The sequence below is a fragment of the Halichoeres trimaculatus genome, unplaced genomic scaffold (assembly GCF_033239565.1).
Source record: "Halichoeres trimaculatus isolate MK-OKI-2021-1 unplaced genomic scaffold, fHalTri1.1 fHalTri1_scaffold_2, whole genome shotgun sequence".
In the NCBI taxonomy this organism is placed as follows: domain Eukaryota; kingdom Metazoa; phylum Chordata; class Actinopteri; order Labriformes; family Labridae; genus Halichoeres; species Halichoeres trimaculatus.
In genome coordinates, this window is record NW_027437180.1 from 23,841,615 (window position 1) to 23,863,280 (window position 21,666).

At 40.9% G+C, this 21,666-nt stretch overlaps 1 protein-coding gene across 11 annotated transcripts in view; it reads right to left on the bottom strand.

Annotated features, from left to right (window-relative positions):
* fat1a (FAT atypical cadherin 1a) overlaps positions 1 to 17,748 on the bottom strand; it is a 78,036-nt gene extending 60,288 nt beyond the window's left edge. For 10 of the 11 annotated variants that reach the window (XR_012598036.1, XR_012598035.1, XM_074665403.1 and 7 more), the window contains exons 1-2: positions 15,824 to 15,936; positions 11,019 to 14,308 (exon numbers count right to left, since the gene is read on the bottom strand). Coding sequence is in view for 9 of the 11 variants with exons in the window: in XM_074665403.1 (XP_074521504.1) it covers positions 11,019 to 14,280 (3,262 nt within the window). In the remaining 2 variants the exon portion in view is untranslated. Of the gene's footprint in view, positions 1 to 11,018; positions 14,309 to 15,823; positions 15,937 to 17,423 lie in introns of those variants that run through there. The other variant, XM_074665398.1, reaches the window with a different exon arrangement.
* Between the last annotated feature and the right edge of the window lie 3,918 nt (positions 17,749 to 21,666).

Consider the following 21,666-nt stretch of genomic DNA (forward strand, 5'->3'; position numbering starts at 1 on the left):
CAAATTTAACATGGAGAGGGGAGTTTAGGTGGCACAGCTCATTTATTCTCCCCACCCTTCTTCGCTTTAGCGTCACTGCGTTTTCAGCCTGGTATCCTCTCTTGTCATTAGTCATCATTATGGCTCTCTCAATGTAGCTTGAGGCATGTAATAAGAAGGGTAGTCAGGCAGGGAAAAAATAGGTAGTTCCCTAATGTTTCCTAAAAGCCAGAAGTCCCACAGCCAAAACAGCATTGGCAGGTGTATCGGGAATGTAAATTAGAAGATTTTGTATAATCAAACTAATTGCTTAAAGCTGAATATACACACAGAATACAAAACTTGACTTTTTAGAAATTGAAAAGGGACTTGTCCACAAGGATTACTATGTAAAAAAAAGTGATATGAACAAAGTTCTGATCTTACCAACAACCTGCAATGAATATTCAAAATCACTGCTGTAAGGTAAAAGGTGCAGATAACTAGAAATGTTATACATGAATAAGAAATGCAGAGCTGCTGTGAGCAAACTAGCATAGAGACACTAAGGACGAGAAGGATAAATCTTTCAACCCCCCGCAGAGAGGGAATTAGCAGGAAAAGAGGACATTAAATAGAGAGCAGTTAAGACAAGAATGGGCAGGTGAGAATGGTTAAAGGGGGTGGTGTGAGGACGGGAGGTGCAGCTGAGAAAATTGCTGTCATGTATGCACATGCATGTCAGCTTTTAAGACAAAGCAAAAAGAGGAAAGGAAAAGACAAACGGGAAAGTATGAGACATCTCTTGTGCCTCTGCCAGGGAGATGCCCATGCTTGAGTGCTCATCTGTTTGACTGGCTGACACCAGCGGAGCAGAACAATTCCACTTTCAGCAGGGTCATGCTTCCTGCTCATAGTTCCTAACCTTTTACCTATCAGAATGCAGCATAAAACTTCATATTGTGCTGTCAGAAAACTTGCAACAACTGCAGCTGCAAGAAAAAAGTTACTTTATTTCTCTAAACAATGCAAAAGAGTGTTTGCAATTCAAGTGTATCTCCACCGACGCTCCAAAACAGATCAAGTTTACCCTCAGTTGTAAAACAGAATATGAAAAGTGATCTGCAATGGCCTGTGGCTGAAAAGTCACAAACAAAGCACATGAAAGGTGAATCTGAAGAATTCAGAAGCCACACCCATCCCATATACCTAGCCTTCCCACCATGGCAGAAGCAAAAGAACTGCCCTAAGGCCACAAGAGAAAGAAAAACAGACCGTGCAAGAAGCCTCTGCCAGATTTGCTTTCCGCTTTTTCCTCCCCCCTCTTGCTCCTTTCTTTTCCCTCTGGCTTTGTTCTTCAAAGTTACTTGAGCACAGTGGCAGAGTGCTGGAGTCTTTAGACAGCCAGAGGATTACAAATTATCAAGGCCAGCAGGTATTTTACGTATCTGTGTCTTTCAAGCCACATCCTGTGCAGATTCACAATGACTATATTCTACTGCAACATACAGTGGAGGTTCAGTTTGCCACACTTTGAAAAGGGTGAAATTTGCTTTTGAAAAGCTGCTTTGAACTGTTCCTGGCAGGTCACAAGTTGCCTAGTGAAACAAAGTGGAGTACTAAATATAGTATACGTCAATACACGGTTAAGAGAACAAAACCCAGGTTGTCTCTCATGCTGATTTTATTATTCCACATGACTGTGAGCGCCATTAACCTTTCACTCATACAGCTGTGATACTGCACAACCAGTTACATGTACACCTACACTTCCTTGTTCATTATGCAGTTAAAAAAGTTGGGGTTTGCTTTGAACTACCTTCGTTAATTCTGCTCACCCCTTCCACACATTCCTCAGCCTTCTCAGGCCTCTAGCTCACATGCTTGCATAAACTTTCCCAGTGTGTCCCCCCCACCCCATCCACAGCGCTGGCAGAATGCTTCAAATTCCACCTCGATGCTGTCGGGTCTGGTGGGTTACAGAAAGAGTTTGCCTTTCTGTTACCCAGCTACCTTGTATCAAATTATCCCAAAGTTCACAGACATCTGATCGATCTAACGAAAGTCTGGTGGTAAGAATGTCTGAGTCAAAGTAAAGTTTGATACAAAAATATGTTTTGTTAGTGTATGGCAAAGTGCTGTGCTGTGAACTGTGGTCTGGTAGTTTTAAGGAAAGGGCAGATCAGTCTTTGAATAATTAAAAATAGGTTTTTGTGTGGAAGGTTGTTCTTCAAGAGACATGCAGATGCATCAGTCAACCATTACTTGGGTCAATTGAAGCGATCTGACTGCCTGATGTCTGCACTCACATGGCCAGTGTCATCAATGACTTTTCCAATCGGTATGAGGACTATGATTTTTTTTTTTAATTCAATCAGCATTTGTTTGTCACTGTAACAGGACTAGGGCCCTTAACCCTACAGAGCCCAGCATAGCCCCAGTACAACCATTTGCATATTAAGTTTCTATTGGCCGTAGATTTGAAATCAGATAAGAAAGATTTCATCACGCATTTTCAACATGTCTCTGAGCGCTGCTTCCTTCAACTAGTGTTTTTGCAGAAATCCGAGAGAGTGTAAACAACAATAAACATTATGAACAGAACATGTCTACTCACATCCCTTTCTATGTTGAAATCTGTATTTACAATTTTGAGTAATCTGGGCATGACATTTCTGTAATTGGAAAAATCTGCATACTTTTTTTCATTTTTATGCACTTTTTTACCAATTTATTTCATTAGTCTGGCAGTCAAAAAATTTTATTAAAGTTTGGGATATCCACATCATCTTAATATATATATATATATATATATATATATATATATATATATATATATATATATATATATACATATATATATACATATATATATATATCAAAGGTTTATATATATATATATATATATATTTTTTTTTTTTTTACAGCATGTAAAAATGCAAAGATACACATTGGCTGATGAGGTATGGTAGGTCACAAAGAGTCAGAACACATTAACAAGTTTATATCACTGTAATTTAGCTATTTGAAAACGTACACTTGGCATAAAAGATATATAAACATAGTACCATAGCTAGGTTTTAGCATTCAAGCATGTTCACGTAACATATTGTTGATGTAGTGAAAAAATTACAATACTACTTTATCTGAAATCATCAGCAGAGTTCAATGTTCAGCTGATCTTCTGAGAAACAATGCCGTTTGTAATGCCATGAAGAGGCTTTTAGCAAATGCCACGCTTCTGTGACTCAAATTAATTCCTCTGTTTTGCTTTAAGGGCACACAGAGGTCATAATACATTAGGACAGGGCTCAGACATTATCCTGATGATGATCCAGTATCATACACACACAAAAACATGTCTTTCTTATCTTTTTCAATATCCAGTGAGTCATCTCTATTTCATGCATCACTGCTTTGGCTGTATACATCCAGCCCTGACATAAAAACTGCTGTCAACAGCTGGCTCAAGGGAAGAGTATACTTAAGACCAGCTCCATTATTTCACCAGCCAACAATGGAGAACACTGATACTCTGTACAGCAAAGTAGTCTCATCATTTCTTTGTCTGTTTCAAAAAGGGATCTAAAGCTGTTTCATACCCGGCAGTCAAAATGAGTTCAGAATTTCTTCAGCCAGAGTGTAAACTCAAGTTTAAAGAAAACATCAAAATCATTTATTTGTGCACTGGCTGTGAGCGTTGGGACGTGACTTTAAAAAATCTTCTGATACAGTTGTTACATCCCTGTAATATATGACTGAATGGGGTTTTCTTTCCTCATTTCTTTTAAAAATTGCCTATTAATTCCAGTTGAGATAGCTTTTGGGACTTAGCTGACAATACAAAGCTCCCATTGTTACTTGGAACAGTGTTATTTCAAAGGCCTTTGAACAGGCCTCAGAGCAGTACTCCTTGATTCAATATTACAGTTGTATTGAGGGGATGGTACTCTACCTTCCAGCACTGAAGAGCTCTCTGCATGGGCCTCTGATAACACAGTGACAGAACACAGAGTCCATCCTCATTTCTATTACACCACCCCTCTTTATATTTATCCAACTATCTGCACTGTTGCCTTCTTTGTGTCCTGCAATGCCAGCCAGGGTTGGATGTAGTCTTTCAGCTGACAACACACACTTCCATTCCAGAGTACTATGTAGGGAGATTCTCTGAAGATACTATAATACTAAAGCTACTATTTCTAATCAAAAAGGTGAACTAATCAATAAAGTGCATGGTAAAGTTTTAACATCAATTAAAGATGATAAATAATATGTTTCTTCCCCAAATTTAAAGGAAAGGTTGATGCTACGCATGTCTGTATAATAAATATGAAGCCATAGACAGCACCTGGTTGGTAAGCCAGGCAAAAAAACCTCAAAACAGTGCAGCACGTGAGCCTGGTTCAGTCCAAAGCACCAAATCTACCAAGTTCACAAGTTAATGTAGAATGTTTCAGCCATAATATGTGTTTTAATAGTTTTATTGTATCTCTGCATTAGACCCTTCACAAGAATGTAATACCAGTACTGAACACTAACTGGAGCCTTGGCTTGGTGAGCCTTACTCTGACTGCCAAGCTGCGATAACAGAATACCAAATAGCCACCACAACAAGTGAATAAAGATTAGGAGTGAGAGAAAAAAAAACATCTATCGTAAGACCTTAAATTTTTGTTCAATGATTTTGAATCATATTTTTTTGTTCCAATTTCCTTTGTTGTTTTTCCAAATTCAAATCCTTTATTTTAGTCTTTGTGTATTAATTGGATTAGAAAGAGTTGAGATTTCAGATCCCCTGAATAAATACTGAAAACCAACTCACGTGTAATGTGCACTTTTTGTAAAAAATATGGTCCTGATATAGTTTGTAGACATCAACATCATCATTCAATTTTTTCACATGGTCTGGTGTTAAAAATCAAACTAAAAATCAAAAAAAACTCAGAGCAATCGAAAAAGTCTCACCCCAAAAATCATACAAGACTCAAATCAGGAGAAAAGGATATCATCCCAGCCCTAATAAGCATTATGCCATTTGGCCCTGGAAGTGCTCTGAAGAGGCCTATTCCCACATTTTTTTAAAGAAAAATAAAATTCTAAGCCACAGACAAAACAAAACTGAGCACAATAAATTAAACGTGCCCACATAAACAGATCATCAACTCCATATAAGTATAAGTATATATGGTATAAGTACCATATTCAGTGTAATGTGTACATCACTTATGAATAAATACAACCAATTTTAACCAACAGCAGCATACAGCAAACTGGTTGCCAAAAAAGCTGTTTGTTTTTCGACACCCACTTTCTAGGACCAGAATGCATTTCTGGTCAGAGCTGTCGCTTGTCAAGTATCAGAAAGCATGAAATTGTCTTTAAATGCCTGAAATAGTGGATGAAATTTGAATAAATAGATAAAAGCCTGTCAGTATCTTGAATGTTTTTACATAATTTAGCTGAGCAAGAATAAGATTCCCTGGTAAAGATGCTTGAATGTATCTGGGAAAAAATATCACAGCATTGCTGGAGATGATTTGTTTACAGTATTAAATAAATACTGAGCCAAATCTTTTGGAATCAACTGTAAAAAACACTGCTTAAAAGTTTTAAAGTCTGCAATGAGATCCTAAGTGCATCAAAAGAAATTAAAAATCTAAATCTTATTCATTAGTGTTAGCATGACAATAATTACCAAACAATAAAGCCCATCCTTTGCACAAGGCAGCCCTAAAAGTTTCTTTAAAAAGATTTAATGGACTGAGAGAACAACATACTTTTAACTAGGGGACGTGTGTTTTTCATTTAGCAACCTACAATCAACTCGGTCCCGCTGCACATTCCTGGTCCTGTCTCCACAGTAACAGCACTCAAGCAAAGACTATTTGGAATCATGTGCCACTTAGCAGTCCCACTTTTATCTCAAACATGTAGGCACTGAATGGAAAATTAGGGAGCGAAGGCAACTGCTCTAACTGTCAGCAAACTAAAGTTGATACTAAAAGACACACCACAAAAAAAAAGCACACATCCTCTCAGTATTGTCAAGAACATGTTTGCACCAACAAGAGAGCAGTGGAAAAAGAAAAAAGGTGATGGCAATTTTTGGGTTGGAAAGTGAAAGCAACACTAATAGGACTCTGTCATTGCGCATCAAACTGTTTCATTTGCTTTGCACAAAGGACGCATTTACAGCACAGGCTGCAAACAGCTTCGAGTGAAAGGGCAATGCATATATTATCCAACAAGAAAGGGCACTGCATACATTATACAATCAGCATCTGTGTCTAATCTTGACTGAGCACGCTTTAGTCAGCTCACCTTCTTTACAGAAAAAAATCTTTCTTGTAGATATGAAGACAAGTTGCTTAGAAGGCATTTTTCACTGACAACCATATCTATTCCTCAACTCCAACTCACCTTGAGGTTTTTTGATGTGAACACACAGATATTGTGTATCATTTGACCAATATCAGCTGATTTTATTTTAAGGATTGCTCATTGTGCCATAATGAGTTAATATTTAGTTCAGACTAATCCATCTCACTATTTACAAAACCAATGTATCAAATCTGTTTAAGTGGCAGAGAATGTAACACAGGGTTTGTTTTGGTGGAGGAAAAAAGTAAACTGTTTCTCTGTGAGGATTCCCATTATATTCACTTCACTATGTGCAGTTTCTGGGCTGCTGTGTAGTTTATTTAGCAATCCCTGGAGCCACTGGGAAGCTTCCTACACTCAGACTATGGTAACTTCCATATCTGGGTTTGCCCACTGTGTGAATGAAACTATCGATTTGGAGTGCTAAAAGTTGCTGTTCATCAAGAATCCACTTGAGGCTAGCTGCAGAAAGATGGGAAGTCTCGTACACAACCAGCCAAAAGAAAAAAAAAGACTCCTCCAGCATTAGAAAGCATGTTCACAGCCTGGCTAAAAAAAAACAGATTGGGTCTGAGATGCTGGTTTGGCTATTGGCACACAGTGTACAGTGGGTACATTTTTTTTCAACTCAGGGGTTCAGAAGTTATCAGGATCGTTTGATTTGATTGAGGATTTTCTTGCACTTCTTCTGATTACAAATTTAAGAAATTTATTGTAGTCATTTAGACTACAGTCCATGCTGTCCAAATTTGGTTATACTGGTGTCAAGCAAATAGAAGCACTCCAAAAAATTGCACTAGTATGTAAAAATGTAATAAATTATGTCCAGGCAGACTTGCACAATGGTGGGTCTTAAAGGGGTATGTGTGTCTTGTACACCAGACTGTGTAGTAGTTGTTGTCAATGATTGAAGTCATATATTAAGTATTCAAAAACTCTTTTCACAGCATAAGACAGTCATACAATGGTTAATGTACATGTGTGGTGAAAGGTCTCCTATGAGGGTTTTTCTTATCTTTTTTCTCTTGAACTTAACCGTGTTTCTGACACCAGCCTTAACTACTGATCAATTATGTTCCAGCCCTTTTTCACTCGTAGCAGACGACAGGGAATAAGAAGACGATTACTCACAGGCAATAAAAAATGCCCACACCTTTGTTTTATCGCTTGAGCGTGCCTGATCTGAGGTGTGTCAGAGTGAGTCAGGTGAGTTTTATGAAGTTAAAACCTGCTTCGGGTTCATGATGATAAGAGCTTTTTTATTATTCATTCGTTTCCATGAGCACTGAAGGTTGTCCTGAAATGAGTTCATCGACTAACTTTGAGATTGTGACTGTCTTTTAAGGATTGTTTGAAAATTAGCTGAGCTTTTACAGGCACATACTTTGAATATATATCTAATATGTGAAAGAATTATAATCCGTACAACTATCTTCACTACTGACCCACATACTGCAAGCAGTGCTCCTTTGGATTACTCTACAGTCACTTTAACAGCTGAGGGTGGGAGTCCAGCCAGGGAGCGCTAACATCCCTAAAAATTGCTTTCCATGGTTTTAGAGCACCAGCTGTAGGGCTCTTCTTGATGGGAAATGGGTGAAAAAAATCATCACGTCTGCAATTTTCCACACTTGCATTTTCAAAATTGGCATGAGCCCTTGAAAACTCAAATCGGTTGACCTCCAGGGCAGCAGCATGTCATGCTGTAGTTCGCCACTTAAGACATACAAGCCATCAAAAGTACAGCGTTTGCCTCATTCCTGGTACAAAACCATGGAAAAGGTACAAAGGTGGCTGAGTGCAAATGAATTTCCAACAAACGATGAGATTTATATCAACTTTTTGAGAGTCAGATAAATAAACTAGGACTTCAAGTTTTCCATACAACAGCAGAGGATTCATCTTCCCCCTTTCTGCTCTCTCCTCTTATTTCTACGCAGCATTAAATCTGTTTTTTTGTACAAGACAAAAGCTACAAATGTCCTTATATCAAACTTCAGTTAAGTTTTTCTGAGTCCTTATTAGTCTCTCATCTCTTGACTTTTACTAAATATTCCTATGATTTCCAGCATGGGAAGGGGCCTGAAAAAGAGTCCTGATATGAGTTTAAATTAAGATGGCACCAGGCCAGTGACCACAGAGCTTTTAATAACACAGAGAATGTCTGGGCCAACAGTTGCCATGGACTCCCAGAGCAGCTTGACAGAAAAGGATCCGTAACTGGAGGAGGACAAGACTTGTATACAAGGGTTCAACTTGTGAATAATGCAAATAAGAAGAGGACAACATTAAATCAACCACAATCACACAATTTATTCTCTATATTCATTGTTCCTTGAGTGGTTTGGGAGCACTGGGGAAGTGGGCAGCAAGCTGAGCGTGTTCTAAAATACAACCTCTGTTTCGAATTGTTCAACATCTTCTCTATGGGTTTTCAATCAGCGTCTTTTAGCATCAGGCACCACAGAGGGTGGTGTTTTCCGCACAAGCAGTTACCTACCAAGTAGTAAGGTTGATATTGGCCTGTTGTTTATATTGTTCTCTAAGCGACTGGCTAAAAGAATAACACACTAAAAAAAAGAAGGGCTGAGTCAAAAATCGACTTATCAATGCCTTGCAACATATAATTTTCTCAATTCAACATCTATTCCAACAATCTATGCGTTGATTATTTCCATTGTAATGAATCCCCAGTGCTGTGGAGGCACAATTGGTTCCTGCGTAACAGGAAATCAATTTTAGAACCAGATTTTTCTAAACCACTACAAAAATGGTTGATGAAACATGTTCTAATGTAAAGTATGCCCCAATGAATGACCTTAACCTATTCTGTCATCTTTAAATATTATTGTATCGATGTTGTAGCATATTGATCACTAACTGACAAAATCAATATCAAATGGAGCAGCGACCTAAAGGCCCCATGTCTGATTAAATTACAAGGTTCTTGACATTTCCCAGACTTACACAAAAAATGACACTTCAAAGCAAAGAATCATAGGTAGCAAAAATAAACTTTATAAACCTCACTCAACTCATTCCAACTCTTAAAAACAAATTCTATAACTTGAAGGTGTAAGGCTTGTGGCATTTTTCTCAAACCGCTTTTTCATTTGTTTTCTAATTTTAAATCATTTTGGTTTAGGTTCACAACATGCAGCTGCATTGCGGCGCGTATGTTGGGAAATGCTTATGTTTTCCTCAGCAGTAAATATTGTAAATGCATATGGTAGCCTGGAGAACCGCACCCTTCAAGTTGTTTAATCATAGGAGCGGTACTACCACCTTGGTTGTATTTAGCTGTCTGCTGACCTCAGGTGTAATTCATAATAACAGGACTCCACCCTTCATAATGCCATTATTGCACCTCCTGACAATCACTTAATATAGGCCTCTCTGCGATTAAGAAGGAGATCCCACCGGCTCCATGAAGCTGGATCTGTCTCAGGATGTGGATAAACCACAGACTGTAGTCCACCATTTAGCTATTCCATTTATTGATAAATTCAACCTCTATTACTGTCAGTTTATGGTTCAAATAATCAAAAATGACACCACTTGAATACTTGCATGAAAGCAGAGAGAGGCTAACTTTAAGCATCTCTGCATCCCTGTTCATGAAACAGATCTTATTACAAATCAGACACTGAACCACGACCACAGAAACAATCACAAACACACCACAGCTGACACTAAGCCCTGGAGGATGAGTCCTTCATAAAGGCTCATCTTCTCGTGCTAAATTTACCAGGCAAAGGAAAGTATTTCCCAACAGGGTCCCAACTGAAGAGTCTTCCTGTCAGCTTCCTGAATAATTCACATATACCTGATTTGTAATAAACATTAAAGCAAGGCTATACATCTCTTTTGCAGCAGTAAAAGTCGGCAGCAGAGTAAAACATCTCATTCCCAGCTTTCTTATGTAGATTTGAACCTTTGAGGTTACATGTGCCAAGAGAAATCAATGTATTATGCATTAAGTTTCATCGCCTCATTTAGACATTAAATATGTATAACTCAGAGGGGAAACTTACTGGCTCAAAAAAAGCCACCCTGGAATGTGGTTACCATGTTAAAAATGGGGACAGCCAGCCAAGTCCACAACATCCAAATCAGGTGATTGCAAGGTTTTGGGCAGGAATTCCTGGAATTCCAGACTGCTTATTTTGAGCTAATTTGAGTCAGCTGCTAAAATCATTCTGGGCAGCTGGGTGGGTATTAACATTTTTTCTGAAAAATAATAAGAAACCCACGATCAAATCCTGCCTTGAGTATTGGAAATATGCTGGTGTAGGAATGCTATTAAACATTTTAACCTGAGGGGCAACAGATAATCCTAATTTGCAAATGGAGCTGTTAAAAAAAGTTCTTACAGGCTGAGAGCATAGAGGTGAAATCACTGAGTCCTCCTAGTACCAGAGAAACCACTAAAGAATGTCGACACAGGTCTGAGAGACAGCTGGTCTATCTGTTCATGCTGTCAAGTCTCCCAAAGAACAAAAATGACTGGAATCAGGAATCTTAAGCATCTGCAGGAAGACTCACTTTACCTCAGTGCTTCTCAAAGCATCATGAATATACTCCAACTCTACAAAACTTTCCCAAAGCAAACTCATTCAAGCTGCCCACTCCAGGATTTGTTCCAAGTTTTACATAAAATGAGAAAAGAAACTCACCTGTTTCCTCATCGATGGTAAAGATCCCCAGGCCAGATCCATCTCTGATAGAGTATCGGATCTCTCCATCTCGACCCAGGTCCTCATCCTCTGCTGTTACAGTCATCACGGAAGTCCCAATGAGCGCATCCTCTTTTATAAATCCCTTTTCCACAAACGATCGGAACAAAGGCCTGTACAGATTCTCATTTACATCCACGACATCCACCTCGATGAAACAGGTTGAGGACAAGGACATAGGCTTCCCTTTGTCTTTCGCTTTTGCTGTCAGATTGTACACCTGTTTGGTCTCATAATCTAAGTTTTGCACAATCCGCAAAGCGCCACTGAGTTTGTCCACTTCAAAGTTTCCGTCTCCATTATCGATGAGGCTGTATCGTACCTGACTTGAAGGTCCCACATCAGGATCGTGAGCTTCCAGCCACATGATGACGGTACCAATGGGAAGGTCTTCCCGGACTTTCACACGGTAATTTGGGGGAACAAACTTTGGTGGGTTATCATTCACATCATCCAAGGTGATTTTAAGTGGCACAGTGGACACTAGCTGAGGCTCATTCACAGCCTGGTCACGTGCTGCAATCTTCAGGACGTAAACTGGATGGAGCTCACGATCCAAAGGCTTTGTCACAGTCACCACGCCAGTTTCCTCATTGATGACAAAATGATTGGTTCCTCCCAAAATAGAATACCTCACAATTCCATTATGACCTTGATCTTTGTCTGTTGAATCCACCTGGATGATTTCTGTTCCAACAGGTGTGCTCTCACTTATTTCAATAGAGTAAGAATCTTGCAAAAACTGAGGGCTGTTATCATTTGCATCTAGGATCTTGACACCCAAAAGGCGGGATGAGGATTTTTGCGGTATGCCTAGATCGTAAACTGTGATGTTGAGGGTATAATAGTCTGTTGTTTCCCTGTCTAGAGGAGAGTAAACCAAAAGCCAACCAGTTTCCATGTCCACAATAAAGCGGCTTTCTGTGTCTCCTCCCGAGATAACATATACCAGTTTCCCATTGAAGCCACTGTCTGAGTCTGTGGCACTCAAATGGACAATCCGTGCCCCAACAGGGAGGTCCTCTTTGACTTCAATAACACTGGGGAAAGACTCTGCAAACTGGGGAGGGTACCGGTTTACTGAGTGAATGTCCATTAAGTTGTCATCCGGCTCAGTCTGCGTGTGGATTCTGCTACCCTGGAGTAGCTTTTCTGCCAACATGGTAGCGACACCAGTTTCAACACATTTCAACTGGACAGGCTTGCGTGCTGTGATGACAGTTATGTTCATGATCATAGGGTGAGTCTCGTGTTCGCCGTCAGTGGCAATGATCTGTAAACTATGAAGGGACACTTTAGCTGCCTCTCCCTCGCTCAGCGTGTGCTTCAATGAAAGCATGCCAGAGTTGGGGTTCAGTTCGAATAGATCGAGATCATTCCCAGCTTTAATATAGTACCGTACCAGCTGCAGTTCATCAGCATCGATGGCAGATACTGTTGTTATCTGCTCTCCAACACCGTGATCTCTCGGCACAGTCACTTCACAGTCTACATTTTCAAACAGAGGCTTATTGTCATTGAGGTTATTTAACGTTATGGTGACTGATGCTTCCACCTCTCTCCGGAAAGGGGATCCCCAATCTGATGCCCTGACTTTAAGACTGTAAATCCTTGGCATGAGCTCATAATCCAGGACCTCTGAGGTACTGATGACACCAGAGAAGTAATCGATGACAAATGGCTGAGGGCTCAGATTGGTAATGCTGTAGGTCACATAGCCATTCTCGCCTTTGTCAAGATCTGTAGCTTTAACTGTAACCACACTGGTCCCTATTGGTACATTCTCGTCAACAGTGGCCTTGTAAGATGTCTGCTCAAACTCGGGTCCATTGTTGTTCACATCAATTACATCAACAATTACTTTTGTGGATGCTTTTTTGTCACTGGTAATCACATCTAGCTCAAATCGCGGAGCAGCGTCAGCATTAATTGGTCCTGCCGTGCTGATTAAGCCTGTATCTGGGTTGATAGTAAATCTGTTCTTGTCAGACTTGTGTCGAAAAGCATATTTGAGCTGTGGATGCTTTGGCACGGCTGTTACCATAGTGACAGGTGTGTGAAGAGGGGCGAATTCACTGAGATTGACTCTGTAAATGGCCCTTTCAAATACAGGAGGGCCCACTTTGAACTGTGCTGAAGTGACATGTACCAATTTAGCAGATGAAAATTGAGGGGGGCTGCCTTTGTCCTTCGCCTGTAAAGTGAGGTTGTATCCAAAAGGCTGGCTGTCCCAGTCCACCTCTTTAACGGCTTTGATTTTATACTCCTTGCTCCCAGGGCTGGTTCTCACAGCTTTGAACTGCTGAAGAGGGTCACCTGCTACAATACTCAATGATGCTATCTCTCCATTTGGTCCCTGGTCACTATCCTCCACTGTCACAATAGCATAGGTGGGGTCATGGTCTGTATCGGAGGGTGCTAAGGTTGCTGCAGTGATTACAGGTGCATGCTCATTCGCCTGCTCCACTCTCACTGTAAGCTTGGCCATGCTACTAAAACCACTGCTGCCATACAGCTTCATTCCCCTGTCCACTGCGAGGATCTCCAATTCATACAGCTTTGTCTCAGAAAAGTCAAGTTTAACCGTCAGCGTCACCACGCCACTGGTTGGATGGACCGCAAACATGTCTGTCCACTCCCTGAAACTGTAGTAGTACTCTCCATTTGTACCAATATCTGCATCTGTTGCCGTGACCTTGGCCACGCTTGAACGTATAGCCGTGTTCTCAGGCAGAGAGATGCTGTAGGATGTCGGCGAGAAGAGAGGTCTTAAATCATTGGTGTCCTGTACCTGCACTTTCACTTTTGTGCGACACTCAAAGTTAGTGCTCCTCTCTGTCGCCTTAACAGTCAGCATGTAGTGGTCTTTAACCTCCCGGTTCAGTATGGCAGTGCTGCCTCCTTTGGTCCTTATTCGCAAAAAACTGAAATCTCCCAGCAGGTAGTCCTCTGCTTTGAATAAGTTCTCATTGTCTCCAGAGATGATTTTGTACCGGATCTCCCAAGATGGGTCTGTGATGTAGATCCCCATCTTTGTGTGACTCTCTAAGTAAGTCTTAGCAGCAGAGTTCTCGTATATGGTGGCGTTGTAAACAGAGTGAGTGAACTGCATAGAGGCAGCCCTCACTGTCCTTTGGTTCCCTGCACAGCCACAGAGGAGCTGCAGGAGCAGCACAAGCAGCAAAACCAAGTGCTTCCCCATTATAGTACCGTGATTTTCACAGAACCACCTAGAAAGAGAAAATGAAAATTGTCAGTATAAAAAAGCAAAATAAAGTGCAAATTAAGCCAACAAATTATTCAGGAATTTAAACTAAGAGAAACAAAAGTAACAGATGAATTCATCAGTTTCCACTATCATCCCCCATGGAAAGATATTACTAATGCTATAACCATATTCCTCTCTTTGCAGTGCACTTTCCAAGACTCTTTTTAATGTCATGACAAGTGATAGACCAGCTGATGAATACCCAAATATGTTCCATGTGGAAATAAGATAAAGCAGAGCAGGCAGTCAGGTGGGGAGATCTAGATCTGTACTTTCTATCCCCCTGTCTACACAATGCCAGATGCCAGCTGTGTGCATTTCGTGGCAGGGGAGGATAATTCAAGCATAGGCTAATTGAGACCAGTTAAGAAAAAAGGGTGTTTTATAAAACATATCTCAAATGTTCTTTCTGATGTAGAAATATTATCAGCCTTCACTTTATCTTGCTGCAATAATAATAAAAGTTTGGCCACCCACTGAGGATTTCAAAGTCTATTTAACTCAGCTTGCAACAACTGTGTAATACAATGATATTACCTGCAAGTGACACATTTACAGAAAACTTGTCAAACTCATGGAATTACTGTCAATGCTATAACCACAGGAGAGATTGCTGTGAAACTGCTTTAAAATTGAACATTCATGCATTTACAGCCACTTTATAACCCTCCTGAACTGCACGGGAGAGCGTACAAAGACAATTCAGAGCAAGATGTTGTGTCTGCACAGGAGTGCCCAATATAAAACCTACATTATTGACTTAAGGCGTAGTTAAAAAAGAAAAAAGGTCATTCCACAGTTCGATATGCATGTTTCGTGTAAGGTTAATAAGTGACAGAGTCTTGCTTTAAGTTACCTCACATCTTAAAGTATCCTGTTGTAGCCTGCAGGTATACAAAAGACCCATCTGCTTGTGTGCGACCACAGTAAGGAGAAAAAGAAGCGAAGGAAAATCTCTACCTCTTCCATTCTACTGTGTGCGTAAAATGCGCGAAAATGTTTTTCTTAAGGTTAAGTCGGTTGGTCTGCAACCGCAATACACTTTTTTTCACGAAAATGTATGAAAGAACTCCAGAAGAGAGTTTGTTGCGTCCAGACTCTTTCCTTTCTAACCCCATCCCCCAACTTAAACCGTTCACTTTATGAGACGGTGGCTGCCTCGCGTTGGGCAGAAATATGCTCGAAAAGACTCTTGCACTTTTCCCAAACTCACAACAAACATCTCACGGACCACTGTGCGAATACATGATAGAAATTACAACCCCAAATTGTTATTAAAATGGTAATAAACGGACACTTGAGTTGAGGCTAAACTTCCCAAAAAGAAGCAGTGAAAGCAGCGGCGCCGGGTTTCTTCAACGGTTCACAATAGCGAGAGCCAACCTAACCTCAACTTTTCAACACGTTACACATACGGCGAAACAGAATTGCTCAGGACTAAAATACCCACAGTGCAAACTAACAACGATTCACATACCTGTTCTTGTATTAATTTCGCATATTTGGAGGTTTTGCATGTAGTTTGAGTATTGCAAATCTCGGCATGGTCATACGTGGACCCGTCTCCTCTCCGTTACTCCAGCTACCACTACGCAGGCAGGCAGGCTCTCTCGCTCCCCCTCTTTCTTTCTCCCACACCAGAGCTGCTGGTATCTCTCCGCGCTGCGCACGTCCGGATCTACTTACTGGCTCGCAGCGGGATCAAAGCTTTCCGCTTTGAACCCAGGACCCGAATATTAGCCTTCATCACTAAGACTGTGGCTGCTTTTTAACATTAGATGATATTTAAATAGATTGCGCGATACAAAACCACAATGATCTTGAACACAGGACAACCTTTCTCCCTTACGGTATTATTTGCGACTCAAACTTTCAAACCCAGTACACATGCATCGATATTAATATTAGCCTATTATTAATAGTCGCATGATAATGCTGTGCTCCCATTTCTTGTTTGAGACATTCACAATTTGAGACTGAGATTGGTCCGTTTCTGTTCATACAAATATAATTTCATTCCCACCTCAATTTCCGTGTCCACCTTTACCTGTCATAACACTGAGCTAAATTGAACTAGTTTCTTGTGGTAAGTTCACAGCACGTGAGACAGTCCTTTGACAGGCCAAAACCATGTTCATCTCACGTAGTGTGATAAATCACTGTTCGGGTCTTCAAATGCAGCCCAATCCAGATTACGTGCGGTTACCTGTTTACTCAAATCTATAAAAAGAGGGGATTTATAGTGACCCTAAGCTTGAGGATAAGGAAACAAACGCCACAAAACACTAATTTGACAAAAATCTATGCTGGCTGTGTTGAAAAATGACCCGTGGTTTCACATCATAATTTTGTTGTCAGCATAAAGAGGAGAAGAAACTCAATTTTCCAAAAAGAGCTCGCAGTTCGGGGCATCTCTGATGATGATAAATAGGCTTATAATGCTTGCAAATGCAAACTTCCTCGCGTGTGCTGTTGCATTTCATGAGTTTTCACATCAATTCTGGAGATTATCCTCCTCTCATTACTCTCACTAATGGTATTGTTTTTCAGATCCTGGTTTAGGCTGGAAATATAGTGCCCAGCAGAGCGTCCAGTGCCCAGTGGGCTTGTATTTTGGCATTAGAGCAGGGTGACTGATGGTGGAGGTGCACGCCGTGCAGGCGCTGATCCCATCAACCCCCCACTCCTCACAGACATACAGACTGCCTCTCAGACTGGAGCTGCCCCACGCTCTCTACGGAAGCTACAGGAGTGAGGCTGCTATGCGATTGATGGCGCTGTCTCACTGCTCTTTCCCGGACTGCAGTGATCGAGCTGGAGCGCCTGCAGAAAGCCTGTGCTGCATGCAGCTTGACAACTTGTCAACTTGTACTGCTACTGCCTGCGCGTGTGCGCATTATGCGTGCGTATTTGTGCGCTTGGATGTCTGGCACAAGTCATGCAGAAACATTTACTTCTCTTTAGAGTCTTCCAAGAAATGCTCCGAGTTGAGCACAAAGTTTTGAGAGTCGTTTTAACCTCGTTGACAGGCAACAGCACAGGGCTCTTGCGCTCAAATTTGACTCAGATCTACTTACCGGACCAGCTGGATGATCGCCGGCTGCCGCTTCAGAACTTCACATGAATCCTGGCAGTTTATTGTGAATATTTATCGCGAGCATCTCTCAGATGAGGGATGTGTCTCTTTGTGGAAATCCGTCAAATTTTTCTCCTCACTCAGTCCCTCTCGGTGTTCTGAGCCTTCTGTTCCGCTCCGCTCACAGTCATCCCACTTGGTGGCTTCAGACAGTAAAGCTGTAGGCTACGGATTGCCTCGCTCCTCTCCTCCACAAAGGTTCAGGTGGAGTGGCATGCGGTTGCTGCCTTCAGGTGATATCGGAAATATCGCAACTCAGATAGGAGCGCATTAGGTGGAGAGAGAAAAAAAGATAAGCTGTCTGATTTCCATGTCTCTCGTTTGAAAAAGTGGCAGAGCCTCGGAGGGGGGCGGGGTGAAAGGACTCAACAGCATGATGGAGAAAGTGGTGTGTTTGATTATTGAGCCATATGTTTCTGCTTTGGCTTTGTGCTTATCTAATTATTTTGTCAGATAAATCCCCTAGGCTTAATGAATTCATGAAAACGTGACTTGTTGGACTAGTGCAAACATTCTTCACCCTGCCCAAGAGTAATGCTTTTTTTTTTTTCAATAGAGAACAATTAAAACATAACACCAAGTTTGAAAGTAGGGGCGTATCAGTTTCCCTAGAAGCCACCCAGGATTTTGACAGAGGATGTGACACCTTGAGTTTGGCTCTGACATCTCAGCTCCCCCTCTCCTTTTTCCTGCATGATCAGCTCAGTGTGCATCCTTTTTGCGCGTTCCCATCCTGTACGAATCCATGAAGCGGCCGCCTCACTGAATCCTTATTTTTCCTCCATTCATTTTGTTTACCAATTTTATACAAGCACCTAAATCCACTGCATTGATTTCTAACAGTAATCAGTAGATACACTTGAGAGTTGGAGAAGCAAACTTCTTCATTCAGCTCCTCGAACATGTGGTTAAAGACTAAACTTGACACCATGCTGTGAAGTGGCTGCCAAAAAATGCCAGAGCATGGCAAAGCAGAGTCAGAGGGGGATGGAGGGGCTGCTTAAGCCGGCAGTTTAGCTCCAGCGTGAGAATCTCTGCCTAATGTCCATTCAGCACTGGCTCATTAAAGTCACATTTGCCCACAGGCTGAGTAAACGAACAAGACCTATGGGTTTGGTGTGTGCGCACGGGGAGGGACAAGATTGAGCTTGTGTGTCAGAGAGCAAAGTGTGAAATGTTTCATCTCTCTCTCCTCTCTTTTGGTCTCACTTCTATCTCTCAGCCCAGTTTTTTGTCCTGGACAATGTTCGATGTCTGAAACAGCAGGGTTTTTTTCTCTCCCTCTTAGCCTCCTCTCTGATCTGCCTGTAAAGCTTTAATTGAATTTAGGTCAGGTGATGCCCAGGGCTGGTTCCACTGCTTTGATCTCTCTGAGTGTTTGCAGTCCTGGCTGCTGGGGGTCAGGTCTGAGTGCCTTATAGACCTTATGGATGTGCAGTGTTTGCACTGGGGGAAACTTGCAGGCCCTTCGTTACAAGTTAAATCAGCAACTACAGAGAAAATTCAACACTGACTTTAACTTTAACCAAGAGGTACAAAGCAGGTTTGTTGTAGGAGTTTAACTGTTTCTCATGTCCCTCTGCAGCTTAATGACTGACAAATGCATTTTAGATTCTCATCTCTTTTTTCATGAAAATGAGGAAACTGTGGAGCACCGGTCAGGCTTTGGTATCTAGAGTAGTCTGGTGTAGTGCATTTCAGTGAAGGCAGAAAAACAGTCCATGTGGAGCACAAAGTTGAGCTCTCACAGTAGTGCAATCATAGCACTCATAAATGGTAATCTAGCATTCTTTTAATTGAAATGCCAAAACAAAAAAAAAAAAACAATTTAAGATACTTTATTCAGACTTACATCCATTTTTCCTACCATCCATCCGTTTGGATGGATGTTGAAACATTTATCAACAGGAGGCCTTTGCACAATGCAGTCTCACATGGGTCAACACTGCCATGAGTTTCCATCCAATACTGTTGTAGTTGTGTGCTTTTTTTTTTTTTTGCAACCAACTTGCACAATCCATCCATTAAAAATTTATGCCATTTTCAAAGGTATTGTTCTGTCTATGTTTTGCTGCAGTGGCTTTCACCGTTGGCTGCATCACTTGAAAGTGACTCATAGATTCTACAATATTTGGCCAGTATCTGTAACTTTCAAAGTTTAGACATGTGGAAAATTAAGTATCCTGATCATATTCATATGTATAGGACAAAGCGCACAAACTGGCCCTTACACCGTTTATTATGGTTGTTTACATAGGTATCATGCTGTTGACTATGTCTAGAAAAGGGAATAATCACAAACATTTCTGTTTGATTTCATGTTGCATTGCCTCACCTCACGCAGAATTGCTCACAGGAAGTTTGGGTACTCATTTAGGGTACAGTGTTACAGTATCTTGGTCACTTTGCCCTTGACACTTGCTGTTGGTTTCTGCTGTTATGTACTGTATCATGAAAGTCAGCACAGGTGAGTTTGCATCTCGCATGCTAGCATCTGCAATATGTGCATATCCTCTCTCATGTTACACACTCCAAGTCTCCATGTCCTCTTAAAATCACTAATCCACTACAGCTTGTCCTCATGTTGTCAAGAGGTGTTAGGAATGGGCACAGGCAGGTGTGCTGAGTGAGTTACATCTTCCCTTTTCCCTGTGACTAATGCCTTAAGCTGCAGGGCCCCCTTCCCCCCTTGCGAATTGAAACTGGGTAGAGATCAAGAAAAAGATACAGATGATTTGTGGTGTGCTCGCTGCAATAGAGCACCCAGGTATCTATTTCTCCCAACCATCCAGTCAGCATAGCATCTGAATCCTTAGGCAGGTCTTGAGAGTCCTCAAGAAAAGAAGCTGACCCTGGGGCTTTAGATGACCCTCTGTGCAAAAACAAACAAACAAACAAAAGATGCAATGTTACACATGAACTACACCCAAAGTCACATTTTCGCTATGAAAATTCAGCAGTATTTTTTCAGTGTATGTCACACTATTTGGGTATAGAGAGTGTAATAAATATCTGAAAATGCTACCAAAAAAAGAGACATTTCCCCTGCAGCTGAAGACAAACTGCTGTGCTCTGAAAATAAAGTCTTCTGCTGCCTCGAGCAAAGCAGGAGATTATCTAAGCAAAGCCCCTTGGTTGTAGGAGCTTCCGTAATTACCTAAAATAAAAAAAAGACATGAAAATACACTACGCTGAATCTGGAACAACCTGTTTGGAGATTTAACAGTATTGCATTATTTATCCTGCCGTTATTACTTTAAGTGAGCATGCAAGCGAAAAAGAGAATGTGTGAAATAGGTTGGTGCACTTTTCTCTGCATTCAAGGCCATCGTGAATACCTGTGCAGTGCCCTCTGGGAAATCAATAAACCCCCTTTTCCCTGCTAATAAACTCTACATTCAACTCAGACTGGGTTGCATTCAGAGTCTCTTTGTTATTCACTGGTTCATAACCCAAATAACACTGCTGTCCCAAGGGGTGTCCCCAGGTGGAAGGCAGTAGTACATTCAAAGTGTCATATTATAAATAGTGTTTGACTCAATAGCCCTGGAATAGGGGAGAAAATAGCTTGATGATAGAGCCATCCTTTTATAATTTATTTTGCAGTTCTGCTTCTGCATTTCAACCACACAAAAGCACGTTTCACATTTTGGCCCCTGTGTAATTATAAAACGAGATTTCACTCAAACGACCAAAGAAGCTGATGTAGTGGACTACTTTTTTCCAATTATGAAACATGCTTTTCACATTCTTGTTACATATTAGATATGAAAGTCAACAACAAAGTTAACTTTGTTTGTAAAATACAATGCTGTAGTGAGCTAATTAAAAGGTAGGGTCTGCAGGATTTAAAAAAAAAATAAATGACAACTTTTACAGGAATAATCCTGCTTCATGACAACTGTCTGTGTCTGCCTCAACCCTCCCCTCTGCCCGTCTCCTGATGTTTTGGTTGCATCAGGATGTTTCTGAGTGAAAAGTAGGAAAATCAGGGACATACCACCATGCAACTGGGTTGAACACTATGAATGGCACTGCTGACTAACCAATAGTAGCCCCATAACATGTTTTGAAAAAATATTTTTAACTTTAACACTAGATATATCAGTGAAAACAATTTTTTGGTTAATGTCATTGATTCAATTTAGTTAAATCTACTTATTTGTATTTATTTCTTAAATTTA